Genomic DNA, 14,909 nt, shown 5'->3' on the forward strand with positions numbered 1-14,909 from the left:
CATAAAATAACTAATAAGTATACTTAAGAAAGCTGGAAATTCACGCTCGCTTGAGCAGCAGCTCAAGCTTGACAATCGCCGTGAGCATCGCTTTCAGTAGCGCGTATGTTGGCGGCAGTCCTTCATGTGTGCACGAAACTGACTATACTCGTGGACAAGTTTTTATGGTTATGCAGCCAAATCTACAGAGCCAAAACGAATCAGTTCACTGCGCAGCAGAGTATAGTCCCTTCATAAATTACACGGATCGTGCTCTGGAATATTATATCATTACAGAAATGCTTATGTTGTTTTTACATAAAGATTGTACTACAATATAGGCTAGTAAAATGTTAGTGTAGTGCATTTTAAAATCTGTACACAACGTCGTGCAAATGGAATGGCTGCGCCATCTGCCGGGAATCTCCCGAAGCGTACGTCGGTTGCTGCTGCTGCATTTACGCATCTGTTTCTGTGCGCTTTCACAATGCGTTTGTCTCAGCAGTGTATGTATCGCGTGATATTTATTAACCGTGAATGTACATTCACTTAGACCTTTAGTAGTGTAAAGAAAGTAATTTCTGCTTCTTTGGAGGCTCGGGAGCCATTATTTCAAATAAAAGCAGAACTGAAACCGAAACCGTACCTGAGGCTAAATATGTCAAAACTACATGGGGTAGTGACACCATGATGAAAGCTTCGCCCCCGTAGCCTGGGCTCCATAGCCAGAAAAAGTTGTCCGCGAGTATAGTGACTGGATGGACTGCAGGACATCCCCAGCCTTGATAATCGTTAAAATCGTAGAGTGTGAATCCCCTTATTCTTTCTGCTGTTTCATCTCTTGATGAATCATCTCGAGGGCTATGGCGCCGTCAATGTGGTCGCCATCTTCCACGGACGCACATTCGGTGATGGCAGGGACGATAAGGCCTCACTCTTTGTGCGGTGGCAGGCAGTGATTGTGACAATGATAGTGCTCATCTAATGGAGCTCGCAGATTTCTCCATGACAGTCCGTATTCGCCACATATGTGGAGTTTTCACATCATTCTCTTCTTGGTATTTTAATTTTACTAAACATTTAGAGAAATTTTCCTGGCAAACATCTACCGGGCGGCGATAAAGCTATTGTTGTATCCGACGTACCAACCGTAATTGATCGTTATATATATGATTTATTTTTACATTGGGTCAGTGGGAAAATTCCAAGAATTTCATGCTATAAGTGATATACTATCATTATATCTGGTACCGTTATAAGTGGACCAGCAGCATTGAGCAGTCATGCACGGCACAGTGTTGTCTTGCAGCATTGAAATTCATTTTACAAAGCTGATGAGAGCGCTTATTCATGCGTCATGCCACGCAAAATTAACTGGGAGTGCAGAATGCTGAAGTGAAACACCGAAGAAAAAGCTTCATGGATGTGGACTTGTTTTTTTTTTTTTCATTCATTGAAGCTTGCAAACAAACGCGTCTTAGCCTTGGTTGCGCTTAGGAGTCGCATTGTGATATTGTGATACACTTCGTTGTTTTGCTTGAAAACTTGGTGGTTGTCTGTGAGAAGCATGCAGGCGCGTCACGACTAGAGCAGTTTCAACGGAAGTCCAACTGGTAGCTTAGAAATTAAATGTCAAGAAATAGTAACACGAACCAAGATTTTTTATTTTAGTCCAGCGTTTCGACTGTTATTCAGTCTTGTCTTCAGGATCAACTGAGAAGTGGGCGAGCAGTAGTAGGGGACGACCTCTGCTTTCCTGATAATGAGGACGCCTTGTCAGAAAGCAATGGAAATGTCTAAAATTCTGTGCTTATAGGAAGGCTGCACATTACCAATAGCTACATAAGTTTTCAATATAATCACTCTATAACCCTCAAAGCCTTGGTCTTCTGATGGAGCCAAGTCTACTTGCTCCTGCGAAGAGAAAAACGGAAGAAGCCACTGTACGCACTCATCTAAAGATGGGTGGCTATATGTGTGGCTTTATCCAATGCGTTTCCTGCTGTTGGGCCTGGCAGCCACAGAGACCAGCTGTTACCCAAGCAATGAAACGCATCCACTTCGTGCTCCTTCTTGTGAATAGCATAAGCTAGGGGCTGGCATGCGTTATATTGAAACACAATGTCAGTCTTACCCAAAAAACCGTTTTAGCAATTGGCCACTTCCACGTCCTAAAGAAACAGAGCCACGCATCATTTACAAAAGCCTATGCTCCAAGTATCCACAAAAATGGCATCTGGTCAGCGGACATAGAAAGCAGTCCCGTTATTTGTTGCTGCAAGTATGCAGACCACAGAATCATCTTCAAAGAAGTGAGTGTGTTGTTTGTAGAACATAACCCCATTAGGAGCCGTCGTGTCAATTCGTGGCACATACAGTGCCCAAAGGTGCTTATGAACAGGGTCCCGGGAAGTCCCCCTCCGCATATGCGAACAGCCTGTGCCGCATTGCAACAAAAAGACAGCAGAGGCCACCCTCTGCTCCTGCTTGCCCATTTCTCAGTTGTCCCTGAAGAAGAGACTAATAGGTCTGGAAATGTTGGCTCTAAATCAAATATTGGTCGGTGTTGCTATTTCCCAACTTTCAGTTGTGCTTCGTGCTTGTTGAGTGAGAAACTATGTGGGGGCTGCAGTACCTTCCCCAGAATGCGGCCTCAGTGAATGTGCTGCTGCGAGTGGCCAGCAAGGGCTTTGCCTCCTCCTCCCAGCCACAGCTGCAGTGCCAGGCTCTTGAGTCATGGCAGGTGCTCATCTCCACCTTTAAGCCAGGTGAGTGAAGTTCAAGAGGGGGGGGGGGGGGGGGGGGGTGATTTGTATGCTGTCCTCTAGCATCTGTGCTGGTTGACACACTGGCCCACTCTGTGCAGAAAGCGCACTGTCGAAGAGCATCGGAGTGTTGGGAAGGAGAAGAGAGCCTCTTTACGGTCAAGGTCGATGCTTACCATACTTTTGTGCATTCAGGGAATGTAATTTGTTTGCATGGGACCATGTCGAGCACTTGTTAGATCTCAGTATACCATTCTGGCTATGGAGGCATGATCGGACACATCTGGCCATGACATCACCATGTGGTGACATCATAGCCAGTCATTGTCATTACTTGACTTATGACTAATTATACTAGTTAGTGACTAGTGTATCATGACCGGATGTGATGTCACATCCAGTCTTGATGTCGTGACTGGTGATGACGTCACCAGGCGAATTTAACCCCGTCGGGCGTTCGATCCAGGCATCCATGCGGTACCATTCATTCGGTGCTTCCTCGTACATCGCGCCATAGAGCATATAAAAGCAGACTCAGTGCAGCAGAAATCAGTGGCATATCAAATTGGTTTACAGGAAAGAAAAGGTGCAGTATCTGTCACAATTCTCCGTGGACACCTTAACCAAGTTGTAAGGAAAAGGAGGAAGGTGGGAGTGAAAATAGAGAGAAAGAGGTGCTGTAGTGGAGGGCTTAAGACCATCGCGCAATAGACTCTTTCGCCTCATCGCACGTTAGTGCTCAAAAGTGCCCGCTATGGCATAAATAAAGCTGAAGCCATAGAGTTAACTACTATATGTACAAAGCTATGTCTTTACTTTCAAACCGAACATAAGTGTAGCTATGCAGGTAGCTCACATGTAACTTCAGGTTTAACCACAAGCTAAACCACAGTCAATTATTTTGTGCTTTAATATTTTGCCGCACAGTTCGCAGGGGCCCTTTGTATCGTTCATCATTGTCATCGAGTTGAAGCTGCTGGCAATAGGCAACTGTACATGTTTTCTTCCAAGGAGAGTGACCTGTTGCTAAACCAGCTAGGCCTAACTACTCGAATTTTTCAAAATGGCGCCAGGCCGCAAGCAGTCGACTCCGGCAGTCAACCAAAAGTAATCATCTGGGTCCCTTGCTTTCGGAGCCCAATAGCAGCGCGTGTTTTGCACAATTTTGTCCCTTTGTTTTCCGCTTCAGATGTTCGTTCACGAACGCCAATCGTGACATGGGAATAACCTGAATCACAATCGTTCGAATGAGACCAGAATGATGCCGGTGGAGCGCATATTTCTCAATCTGCGGCCGATCAAAATTCGTCACGATTTGACCTCAACTCAAAGGGCCAAGCTTTCAGAATCATAACTTTGGAGTGCTGTAACCTGCAAAAGATCCCCTCTGAGGTTGCCCTTTCCGCCGAGACTTTTCTGGCTATCTCGCTTATGTTTTTGCAGGAGACTTCTCAGATCAGCATCCTTACGCTTGTGAATATGGTTAATGCAGTCTTCTTTTTTGATTTCCACAAACTCATATACCTTTCCTTGATGTAGGTTGTTAAAAGCTCAGCTATCACCATCGCACAACATGGTTGTATAGCGCAGGCCATGCTTTTGTGGTGATCGCCCAAACAGTATTCGTGCAGCCTCCACTTCCATTTGCCCAGGCTTGCTCAAATTGTTTTTTTAGAATTGGTGGCCAGCTTGCCACTGCTCATACTGAGGTTATAGGACATCACCTATCGCAAGTCTTTATGTAGACACAAACGAACCATCCCTAGAACTTAGAAGGACTATGCTCACATTTTCATATATCCTGAAAATACGCTCCCTACCAAAACATATATGCTACCCTATTGTCACTAAATGTGCCTCCAGAATATTGTCCAAAAATAGGCCTCAGTCAATCAAACCCTTGTTACTTCGATTTGAGGGTAAATGCAAAGAATTAGGAATGCACAACGCCCTCCCCAATATTGCATCAAGACAAAATTCACTGCCACCATCGTACAGCCTTCCTGTTGTGTGCGATTTTTCAACTCAGGTTTCTAAACATAAAACACCATCTGAACACATCCTGCAAGAATTTCTAGCTCTTAAAGAAAAGTATGACAATTGCACACAATTTTACACGGATGGATCCAAGACAACAAAACACAGTGGAAGTGCAATACAGTCGAAACCCGCAATAATGAAATCGCCGGGGACAGCAAAAAAATTCGCTTTCGCGAGAATTTCGTTGCCGCGAAAATGAGACAGAAAAGATAGAAAACAGCCCGCAAAAAGAAAATTTATTGCCAAAAGTCAGTCAGCTTAGTTTGCCGAGCCTTGCCTTGCAGCAACTTCATGGTTCTATTCTCACACTGCAAGAAGTGATCCATTGCCACGTCGTCGTCGTGTGCGCCTAAGAACGACCAGATCGTGTCAAAGGCGTCCAACACATTCCTCGGGTTCGGGTTTACCGTCTCTCCATGTTGTGGACCGTGGTCCTCGGTGTCGTCAGTTTCGCACACGCTGCTGATGATAGCCTCATCGGTCATTTCTTCATGGACAACTACGTCGTCATCAGCACGAACGAAATTATCGACACTGAGGCCATCTGGAACAACATAGGTGTCGACAGCACAAAGTGCACCCCATGCGTTGGCCAGCGATTGTGGCACTGCACTGGCAGCACAGTCATCGTGAAGTGTCTCTTCAAGCATGCTTTCATTTGGCGACTCGTCCACGCATGATGTCTGCTGGGTGGGGGCGAAGCCCGCATGCTTGAAACAGTGCTCAATCACGGTCGGAGGCGTCGCAAGCCATGCAGCGGCCAGCATCTCAAGCGCCATGAACAAGTCCACGTCGGTGGGGCGCTTGTGATGGAGGTTAAGAATGAGACGCTGAATTAGCCTTTCTTTGTAGGCGCACTTCACACTTCGTATGACGCCTTGGTCGAGTGGCTGCACAACAGAAGTGCACCCGGGCGGAAAAAAAAACAAGCGCACGTTTGTGAGCTCCATATCAACATGATGGGCGGTGCAGTTGTCTAAAAAAAGGCTCACCAACCTGCCTGCCTTTCTCATGTCCGCATCGAAGGCCTCAAGCCAGCTGGAAAATATTGAGCGGGTCATCCATCCCGTTCGAGGTGTACTGGACAGGTAGCGTGCGGTTCCCCTTGAAGCAGCGGGGCTTCTTGCTCCGGCCAATGACAAGAAGCGGCCGTTTGTCACTGCCGTCCATATTGGAGCACAACAATACTGTTACGCGCTGCTTGCTGTGCTTCCCTCCGTGGCATTTTTGACCTTTCAGGTCCAAGGTCTTCGAAGGCAGCATCTGATAGAATAGACCCGTTTCGTCCGCATTATACACGTCTGAGGGTTCGTACTGCCCCAGGATTTCTTCGGCAGTCAGCTGCCGCGACGATGTTGCCACCGGGTCCACTCCTGCTGCTTCGCCCGAAATCACCTTGGCCACAATATCGTGACGGGCTTTAAAGCGGCCCAGCCAGCCAGCGCTTGCTCTGAATTGGTCATGCCCGAGCATGCAGGCAAAGTCCAGGGCCTTCTGTTGCAGCAGTTTGCCAGACAGAGGCACTTTGTTTGCGCGCTGTTCACAGAACCAGGCAAACACCGCCTTGTCAACGTTCGGGAACACTGCAGCCGTCACTGTTTTATGCTGTGCTCGAGCACCATTCTCATTCGCACCGAGAATGGCTGCCTTGCTTTTCAAAATTGTCGACAGTGAGCTGCACGCAATCCCGTACTCGTCGGCGATATCCATTTTTTTCCTGCCTTTTTCTGCTTGAGCAATGATGGCAGCCTTCTCTTGCAGAGACAAAAATCTTCGTTTTTTGGCTGGCGGAGACATCTCAAACGCAAACGTGCGGACTGCTGCTCATACACACCGCCACCACACACAACGAACACATGTGCACCGCTCGCAGGCCTAAAAGTGCAGCGCTGATGATCTAGTGTCGCCCCCTGATGGTGTCACTGCGAGGCTGCCTTCCCTGAACATAGCCTCCGAGATAAACAACCACGCGGAACCGATCACAGAGGACACGCGCTGCGCCGGTATGGTGGCTAGCACCGGCTCAAGGTGGCTAAAGTTTTTAAAGTTGTTCCGGCTGCAAGGTTGCCAGGCGCCAATGCTCTCGCTGTAGCCACGCAAGCGCGCTATTGCAGTTTGCTCAATTTGAGTGCTTTTTTGATGCTGTTATTCATAATATGGGAGACAGTATGCGGACCGACGCTGCAGCAAATTTCGTTATCGTGGGATTGCGGTACAAAAATGTTTCGTTACCGAGAGATACGAAATACATTGGCCCCTATGGGCATTTGCCGGGATCTTGGAAATATTTCGTTGTGGCGAGAATTTCGTATTCTCGAGATTTCGCTATCGCGGGTTTCGACTGTAATGCAAGGAAAATGGAAAAAAGCTGTGAGATTACCTCAGCGTGCAAGTATTTTTACAGCTGAAGGTTATGCTCTGGCAGTGGCTGTAAGCAAAATAGTCAACGAGAACATTACAAACAGTATTATATACACAGACTCCTTAAGTGTTCTCACAGCCCTTCGCCACAAAAATGCAGTTGCACCACTACATGGGGAAATCATACACTACATATCAACAGCCTCTGCTCGAGTACATAAAATAACGTTTTGTTGGGTCCCAAGTCATGTCGGCATTAGAGGCAATGAGAGAGCAGACTTTGCACTGCCCAGGCCCATGGAAAACGAATAAAGAACATAGATATGCCATACAGAGACTGCATGATGCTGGTGCACAACAAACTAAAGGACGAATGGCAGTCATCATGGAGTAGGGAGGTAAATAATAAACTGTAGTTGGTGAAGCCCATTTTAGGGGAATGGAAATCATGTCGCCATCAAGAACGTTTTATAGAAGTGATTTTATGCCGTCTCCACATTGGCTACACACACATGACTCACAATGTTTTGTTGAGAAAAGAAAACAAACCTCTGCGTGAAGAATGCGGACAGGAACTCACCATAAACCACATTTTACTTTCATGCACAAGATTTGAAATGCTAAGGAAAAAGTATTTTACTCGATTTTATGATGAACACATTCCTTTCCATCCAGCTTTGATTTTAGGTGAAAGCGGACTGTTTTTAGCTTTTTAAGGGGAGACGCGGGTCTTAGAGCGGTCGAAAATGGTAAAAAAATCGATTTTGAGAAACACCCATTTTCTGAAGGTTTAACCTTTCGAGCACCTGAACTCAAATTATTAGCGCTGAAGTTGGTCAGGAAATGCGATAAAATCGGTTTTCAAAACATCACGGCAGCCGCGAAATGCCCCCCGAGAAGAGAAAATTTGTTCGAAATTTCCGTGCACGCCGCAGGCGTTCCAGCCGGCGGATCGCCGCCATCTTGGGCTTGGTTTGAAGCTGTTTTCTTTGTGCGCAATTTCCGCTATCTCAAAATGGTGTCGCTCAAGCGGTATGGCTGCGAGCGCCGGTTTTTCGAAGGTCGTTTATGGTCTCTGATCGGCTGTCACACTGCGCGCCGTTCCGTGTCTCCTATTGGCTGGCGTGACCAGCGCCTCATTTTTTTTTTCTTTCTGTTTTGCGTTTGCCGCCGTGGCTGCCTCATTGCGTGCATCTGCGTTTGCGCTCGCGTTTCTCGACGCACCGTTTTGTGCCGATTGTTTTTTCTTTTTTCGCCTTGCGATCGAGATGCCAGAAAACGGTAGATTGTAACCGTGCACGCAACGAGCCTTTGGAAGCTGTAAGAAACAGGTGCGGAACAAAAGCCAGAGGGCGCCGGTCGCAAGCGTGCTGTCAGGACTTGCGTTACGATGACACTGTGGATTCAAATTACAGTGCGAACTGCATCCCGGATCACGATACACTGATGCCGCCGCATACTACTTTACGGCGGAGCTGACACACCGTTTTGAGCGGTCGGCATAAAGTCTGTTTTGTCGGGAAAGTCGGCGACCCAGTGCGAGTTTCATCGCGGCCTCAGCGCGGAATGCGATGCCAGTACAGAGTTCACGATTGTGGACACGAAAGCGTTAACAACTTTATTGCGCACAGGAAGCACGGAACCTGCGGCGAGATCGCGAAGATATGAGCGGTTAATCGCACGAGCGTCGTAACGGAGCTTTTCAGGGCCACCCAACTGGTTGCCACAGGCCCCCTTGGCACGGGACCACTAGTTTCCTTAAGAAACCGTTTGCAGGGCTCAAAATATTATCCTTGGAGCTGGACATCCTAGCCCCGCGCTCTTGTCGGCTTTAAAAAAAAAAAAGAAAGTAAACCCATAACTTCATGATTATTATTTTTTTTTTTTTTACAATTTCGTCATGTACACATCTTCAAAATGTTTAGGAAATATTTCGTTGGATGGAATAAGACACTTTTTGTTTTGTTTGCAGGGGGACAGATAGGGAACACTGAAATAAAATCTGCACTTCAAGATTCCTCCCAATATTTTCTGCAGTCAGAGTCAAAACTTCAAATGCGATTTTCTCAACTTCATATTTTTTGCTAACATGACTAGCCTTACGGGACTTTTCATTACGTTCTTGTGGTACAATTTTAATAAGTCTTACACCATTGCATTCAGGAAGAACTGAATTGTGGAGCTATGCTATTTTTATGTTGTTAGGTTGAACATATCAAATTTGGGGGAGAGTAATGTCAGCTAATTATATTTAAAAATTATGGGGCATGGGCATAACTGGACATTTTTATATGGTAACGCACCTCAGTGATAATCTATATAGCATAGCTCTACATAGCAGGCCTTTGGCTACAGCTACATTTTAATCAGAGCCAAATAATATTGAGGGAAAATGTCTTAATCAACCGTAAGAAATTACCTAATTAGGCATCAATTATGTTATCATAGTAGGAGAACTAATTGAGATATAGTAAAACAAATTATATTTTTGAAAACAGCAGGAAGAAATACATATACACACCGAATTTCATTGTGATATCTCTAATAATAAAAACATTGCTTTAAGACCAGTGTCTCCCCTTAAAGGAAGCAAATGTTTTACGGAAACTGTAAAATAAATAGTGTACGTCACTTACAACCTTGTGCTTGGCGCATGATAGCCTGAGCTGCTTATGCGCCAATAAACCCAACACAACACAGCTGCTCATACTGAGGGTGATCTTTTTCGGGCCTTGCTGGCATCCCAAACAAAAGTTGGAAAGTACTACAAAATCGAGCACATACCCGGTGAACAGCTCAATTACTGTACCTACATCATCATCATCAGCCTGATTATACCCACTGCAGGGCGAAGGCCTCTCCCATATTTCTCCACTTACCCCGGTTCTGTGCTAGCTGTATCCACTTGACCCCTGCGAACTTCTTAATCTCATCCGCCCACCTAACTTTCTGCCTCCCCCTGCTACGCTTTCCTTCCCTTGGAATCCAGTTTGTTACCCTCAGCGACCATCGGTTATCCTCTCTTCGCACTACATGTCCTGCCCATGTCCATTTCTTCTTCTTAATTTCCACTAGAATGTCGTTAACTTGAGTTATTTCTCTGACCCACTCTGCACGCTTTCTATCTCTTAATGTTACCCCTACCATTTTTCGTTCCATAGCCCTCTGGGTTGTCCTCAACTTAAGTAGAACTCTCTTGGTTAGCCTCCACGTTTCAGCCCCATAGGTGAGTATAGGCAAGATGCAACTGTTGTATACTTTCCTCTTGAGCGATACCGGTAAGCTGCTAGTCATAATCTGCGAGTGCTTGCCAAATGCGCTCCATCCCAATCTTATTCTTGTTATTTCCTTTTCATGGCCCGGATCTGCGGCTACTACCTGTCCTAAGTAGACATATTCGCCTACTATTTCCAGTATTTCGCTACCTAATGTAAACTGCTGTTCCTTCCCGCGGCTGTTGAACATTACCTTAGTCTTCTGCATATTGATTTTCAAGCCTACCTTTCTACTTTTTCTGTCTAGGTCATCAATCATTATTTGCAGTTCATCCCCCGAGTTGCTTAGCAAGGCAATGTCATCAGCAAATCGCAGATTACTGAGGTATTCTCCATCTACCCTTATCCCTAACTGCTCCCATTCCAATTCTCTGAATACTTCCTCTAAACAAGCTGTGAATAGTACTGGGGAGATTGTGTCTCCTTGCCTAACACCTTTCTTTATGGGAATTTTGTTGCTTTCTTTATGTAGAACTATGGTTGCTGTGCAGCTACTATATATATCTTCCAGCACTTTCACGTACGGCTCGTCTACCCCCTGATTTCGCAATGCCTGCATCACCGCCGAGGTTTTAACTGAGTCAAATGCTTTTTCGTAATCAATGAATGCTATGTATAAGGGCTGGTTATATTCCGAGCATTTTTCTATCACCTGATTGATGGTATGGATATGATCGATAGTAGAGTACCGCTTCCGAAACCCTGCTTGATCCTTTGCTTGATTGCAGTCTAAGGTTGTCCTGATTCTATTAGCGATTACCTTAGTAAATACCTTATACGTAACAGACAGTAAGCTGATTGGTCTGTAATTTTTAAGGTCCTTAGAGTCCCCTTTCTTGTGAATGAGGATAATGTTTGCATTCTTCCATGCTTCCGGTACCGTCGATGACACCAGGCACTGCGTATACAGGGTGGCCAGTTTTTCTAGCACGATATCCCCCCCGTCCTTCAGCAAATCTGTAGTTATCTGATCCTCTCCAGCTGATTTCCCCCTTTTCATAGTTTCTAGTGCTTTCTTGACCTCGTCCTTCGTCACTGGTGGAACGTCTGACTGTTTTTCCCTACCGCCAATCTCATTACGGTCCTGACTACTTTGGCTACTGTAGAGATCTGTATAGAACTCCTCGGCTACTTTGACTATCTTGTCCATATTAGTGATGACGTTGCCCGCCTTGTCCCTTATCGCATACATCTGGTTTTTGCCTATGCCCAATTTCTTCTTTACCGCTTTAAGGCTTCCCCCGTTCTTTACAGCATGCTCAATTTTCTCCATGTTATACTTCCTTATATCGGCCACCTTGCGCTTATTGATTAGCTTCGATATCTCGGCCAATTCGATCTGGTCTGTTGGATTGGGAGCTTTCATACTCTACCGTTTCTTAATCAAATCTTTCGTCTCCTTAGACAGCTTACCGGTATCCTACCGCCTACTTCTACCGCGCACTCAGTAATGATATCTCTGAAATTATTGTTCATTGCCTCTAGGGTAATGTCGCCATCCTCAGTTAGAGCTGAATACCTATTCTTTAGCGAGATCCTGAACTCTTCTGCCCTCCCCCTCACCGCTAATTCGTTGATGGGTTTCTTTCTTACTAATCTATTGCGTTCCTTCTTCAGATTTAGGCTAATTCGGGACCTCACCATCCTGTGGTCACTACATCGAACTTTCCCGATTACCTCTACATCCTGCACAATGGCGGGGGTTGAACACATAATGAAGTCGATTTCATTTTTAGTCTCTCCGTTAGGACTTCCATGTCCATTTCCGGTTCTTCCGTTTGCTGAAGAAGGTATTCATGATTCGTAAGTTATTGCGCTCTGCAAACTCAACTAGTAACTCCCCCCTGCTATTCCTAGAACCAATGCCATATACACCTACTGCTTGGTCTCCTGCCTGTTTTTTCCCTACCTTGGCATTGAAGTCGCCCATTAGTACAGTATACTGCGTCTTTACTTTTCGCATTGCCGATTCTACATCTTCATAGAAGCTTTCAACTGCCTGGTCATCATAACTACATGTAGGTGCATAGGCCTGTACAACCTTCAGTTTATACCGCTTATTAAGCCTAATTACGATGCCTGCAACCCTCTCATTAATACTATAGAATTCATCTATATTACCCGCTATATACTTATTGACAAGGAAGCCTACTCCTAGTTGTCGCCTCTCTGGTAAACCTCGATAACACAGTACATGCCCATCCTTCAGTACAGTATGTGCCTCATTCGGCCTCCTAACCTCACTAAGCCCTATGACATCCCATTTCATGCCCTCTTGTTCATCTAACAGCACTGCTAAACTAGCTTCACTAGCAAGGGTTCTAGCATTAAACGTTGCCAGGGTCAGTTTCCAATGGCGGCCTGTCCAGCGGAGCCAGGCTTTCTTAGCACCCCCTGCTGCGTCACAGGTCTGACCGCCGCCGTGGTCAGTTGTTCCGCAGCCGCTGGTGACTGAGGGCCGGGGTTTTATGGAGCTTATCATAGGAGGTTGTGGCCAATTACTGCACCAGGGTGGCCAACTCCTGTTCTGGTGAGGGAGTGCGTTGCCGGAGGTGTTCACCAGCATCAGGTCGCACCCCAAACCTGTATATGCAATTCCATCGATACGCGGAGTTTTTTTTTTTTTTTTTTTTTTTTGTCATCCGGTGGAGAATTGCGCGGCACCGGGATTTGAGCCCCGGTCCTCTTGCATGCGAGGCGGATGTTCTACCGCTACGCCACCGCTGCACCCTGGGCTGCACTGTACCTACACAGATGTGCAAAGGGTGGCCCCTTGTTAGCCAAGTTCCCCCTTCATAAGAAACCACTGGGCTGCACTGTACCTACACAGATGTGCAAAGGGTGGCCCCTTGTTAGCCAAGTTCCCCCTTCATAAGAAACCACAATATTGCCGAGGTTTCTGAAGTTTAACTTGCTATACACCGATTTCACGGCATTGGCACACGCTCATCACATGCGCAGCAGCATTCAGCGCTGCAGTGTTGTTTCTTTTTCATGTACAGTGAAAGCTCTTTAATTCGAACCTCGATAATTCGAATTTTCTAATAATTCGAACTAGACTACTTGGTCCTGCCAAGCTCCATAGAGATATGTGTATAAAAAAGCCCGTTAATTCGAACGCGAGTTGGTTCCACTACAGATAATTCGAATTACGTGCCGCTGCGTCTGGGTGGCTTGGCGCACATCACGCGGCAAAAAAAAAAGAAAGAAACGTCTCCGCGGTCTGAAAGCATAATTAGAGGCTGCGTACGTCCAAAACTAGGACAGTTGATGTAACCAGGTAAAACAATGGAAGAGTGGGTAAAACCTAAATGGCGCCATGACCGGCGCGGCAGCCGACGGCGTTGAAGGGGGGAAGGTGGCCGCGGCAAGGTCAGTGCATGGCCGCGGCGGCGGCTGCCAGCTCCCTTTTCTGCGCAACCTCTGTAGCTCGAAACTAAATACTCGTTAATTCCAATGTTAACTTGGAAATAGGGATAAGTACTGTCGGCGCGGTCCCAGCGAACGCCCATAAAAGGCTATTATTATTTCGGATGGGCACTATGGGTTAAACTTTTTTTTTTTTCTTTTTGCGATAGCCATCCATCCTTCCACCCATCAGTTGTCAACGAAAGCACGCGAGTCTGCTGCGATCGTGCCGGCGGCTTTTAGCGCGTTCGCTTCAAAAGCCGCTTGCTGCTATGGCCGTTCCAATGAGTGGAGTGGCAGTATACAGCACCCGCTCCAGTCGCTCATAGCATGATAAAGCAAACGGACTGAAAAGGAGGCTTGCACAAGCGCTGGTTTTTTGCCAAGTTCGCTTCCCCCCCCCCCCCCCCCCCCCCCCTCTTCCCCCTGCTGGAGCTAAAGTCAAAAGATAAACACGCCGCTATCGCTGTGCAGCATCTTGGCGCAGTGCCAAGAAATGTGTTGTGGACCATGATGAACGTAGGGATGCGTTGACACTTTTTTATTTTTTAATTTTTTTTTTTTCAGATTGGTAGGCACAAATTGGGGCTGGATGGGTTTGTTATGCGAGCGAGTTCGTTACGCGACTAAATACGGTACATTTACTGTAGTACAAATGATTCTTGTCAGTTTTTTCGAGGCCATTCGATAATTAGAACATTGGATAATCAAACTTTTTTCTCGGTCCTGTGAAGTTCAAATCCGCCTTTTGTGCGAGTTTTCTGCGCATGTGCCAAGTCGTAGCGGCGACCGATGGAAACACATTGGACGGCGTCGACGGCGTTTCTAGGCGCCGCCAGTGCACGGGCGCTTGCGACACCGGGCGGCATGGTGGCCGTCACAGGCTTGGCAAAGCGATGCCAACCACATCTGCCGCGTATGGTTGCCACTTTCTAAGCCTGCCAAGATGCAAGACGCGGTTTTTCAGGTTTCCTTCGGCGAGCCACGGCCAACAATGACGTGAAGCTTGAATTAGGGCCACCAAGCGTCAAGATGTGAATGGCCGACCTTAGCAACCGACTGCATACTCTCGACTATGCGA

At 46.5% G+C, this 14,909-nt stretch overlaps 1 protein-coding gene across 4 annotated transcripts in view; it reads left to right on the forward strand.

Annotated features, from left to right (window-relative positions):
* Positions 1 to 14,909, forward strand: part of LOC146201211 (telomere-associated protein RIF1-like) — a 310,221-nt gene that overhangs the window by 40,953 nt on the left and 254,359 nt on the right. For all 4 annotated transcript variants that reach the window (XM_084595678.1, XM_084595679.1, XM_084595681.1 and 1 more), the window contains exon 8: positions 2,612 to 2,747. In XM_084595678.1, the coding sequence (XP_084451804.1) occupies positions 2,612 to 2,747 (136 nt within the window). The remainder of the gene's footprint in view (positions 1 to 2,611; positions 2,748 to 14,909) is intronic.

The sequence above is a fragment of the Amblyomma maculatum genome, chromosome 2, assembly GCF_055883805.1.
Source record: "Amblyomma maculatum isolate TAMU_Amacu chromosome 2, ASM5588380v1, whole genome shotgun sequence".
Classification (NCBI taxonomy): Eukaryota; Metazoa; Arthropoda; class Arachnida; order Ixodida; family Ixodidae; genus Amblyomma; species Amblyomma maculatum.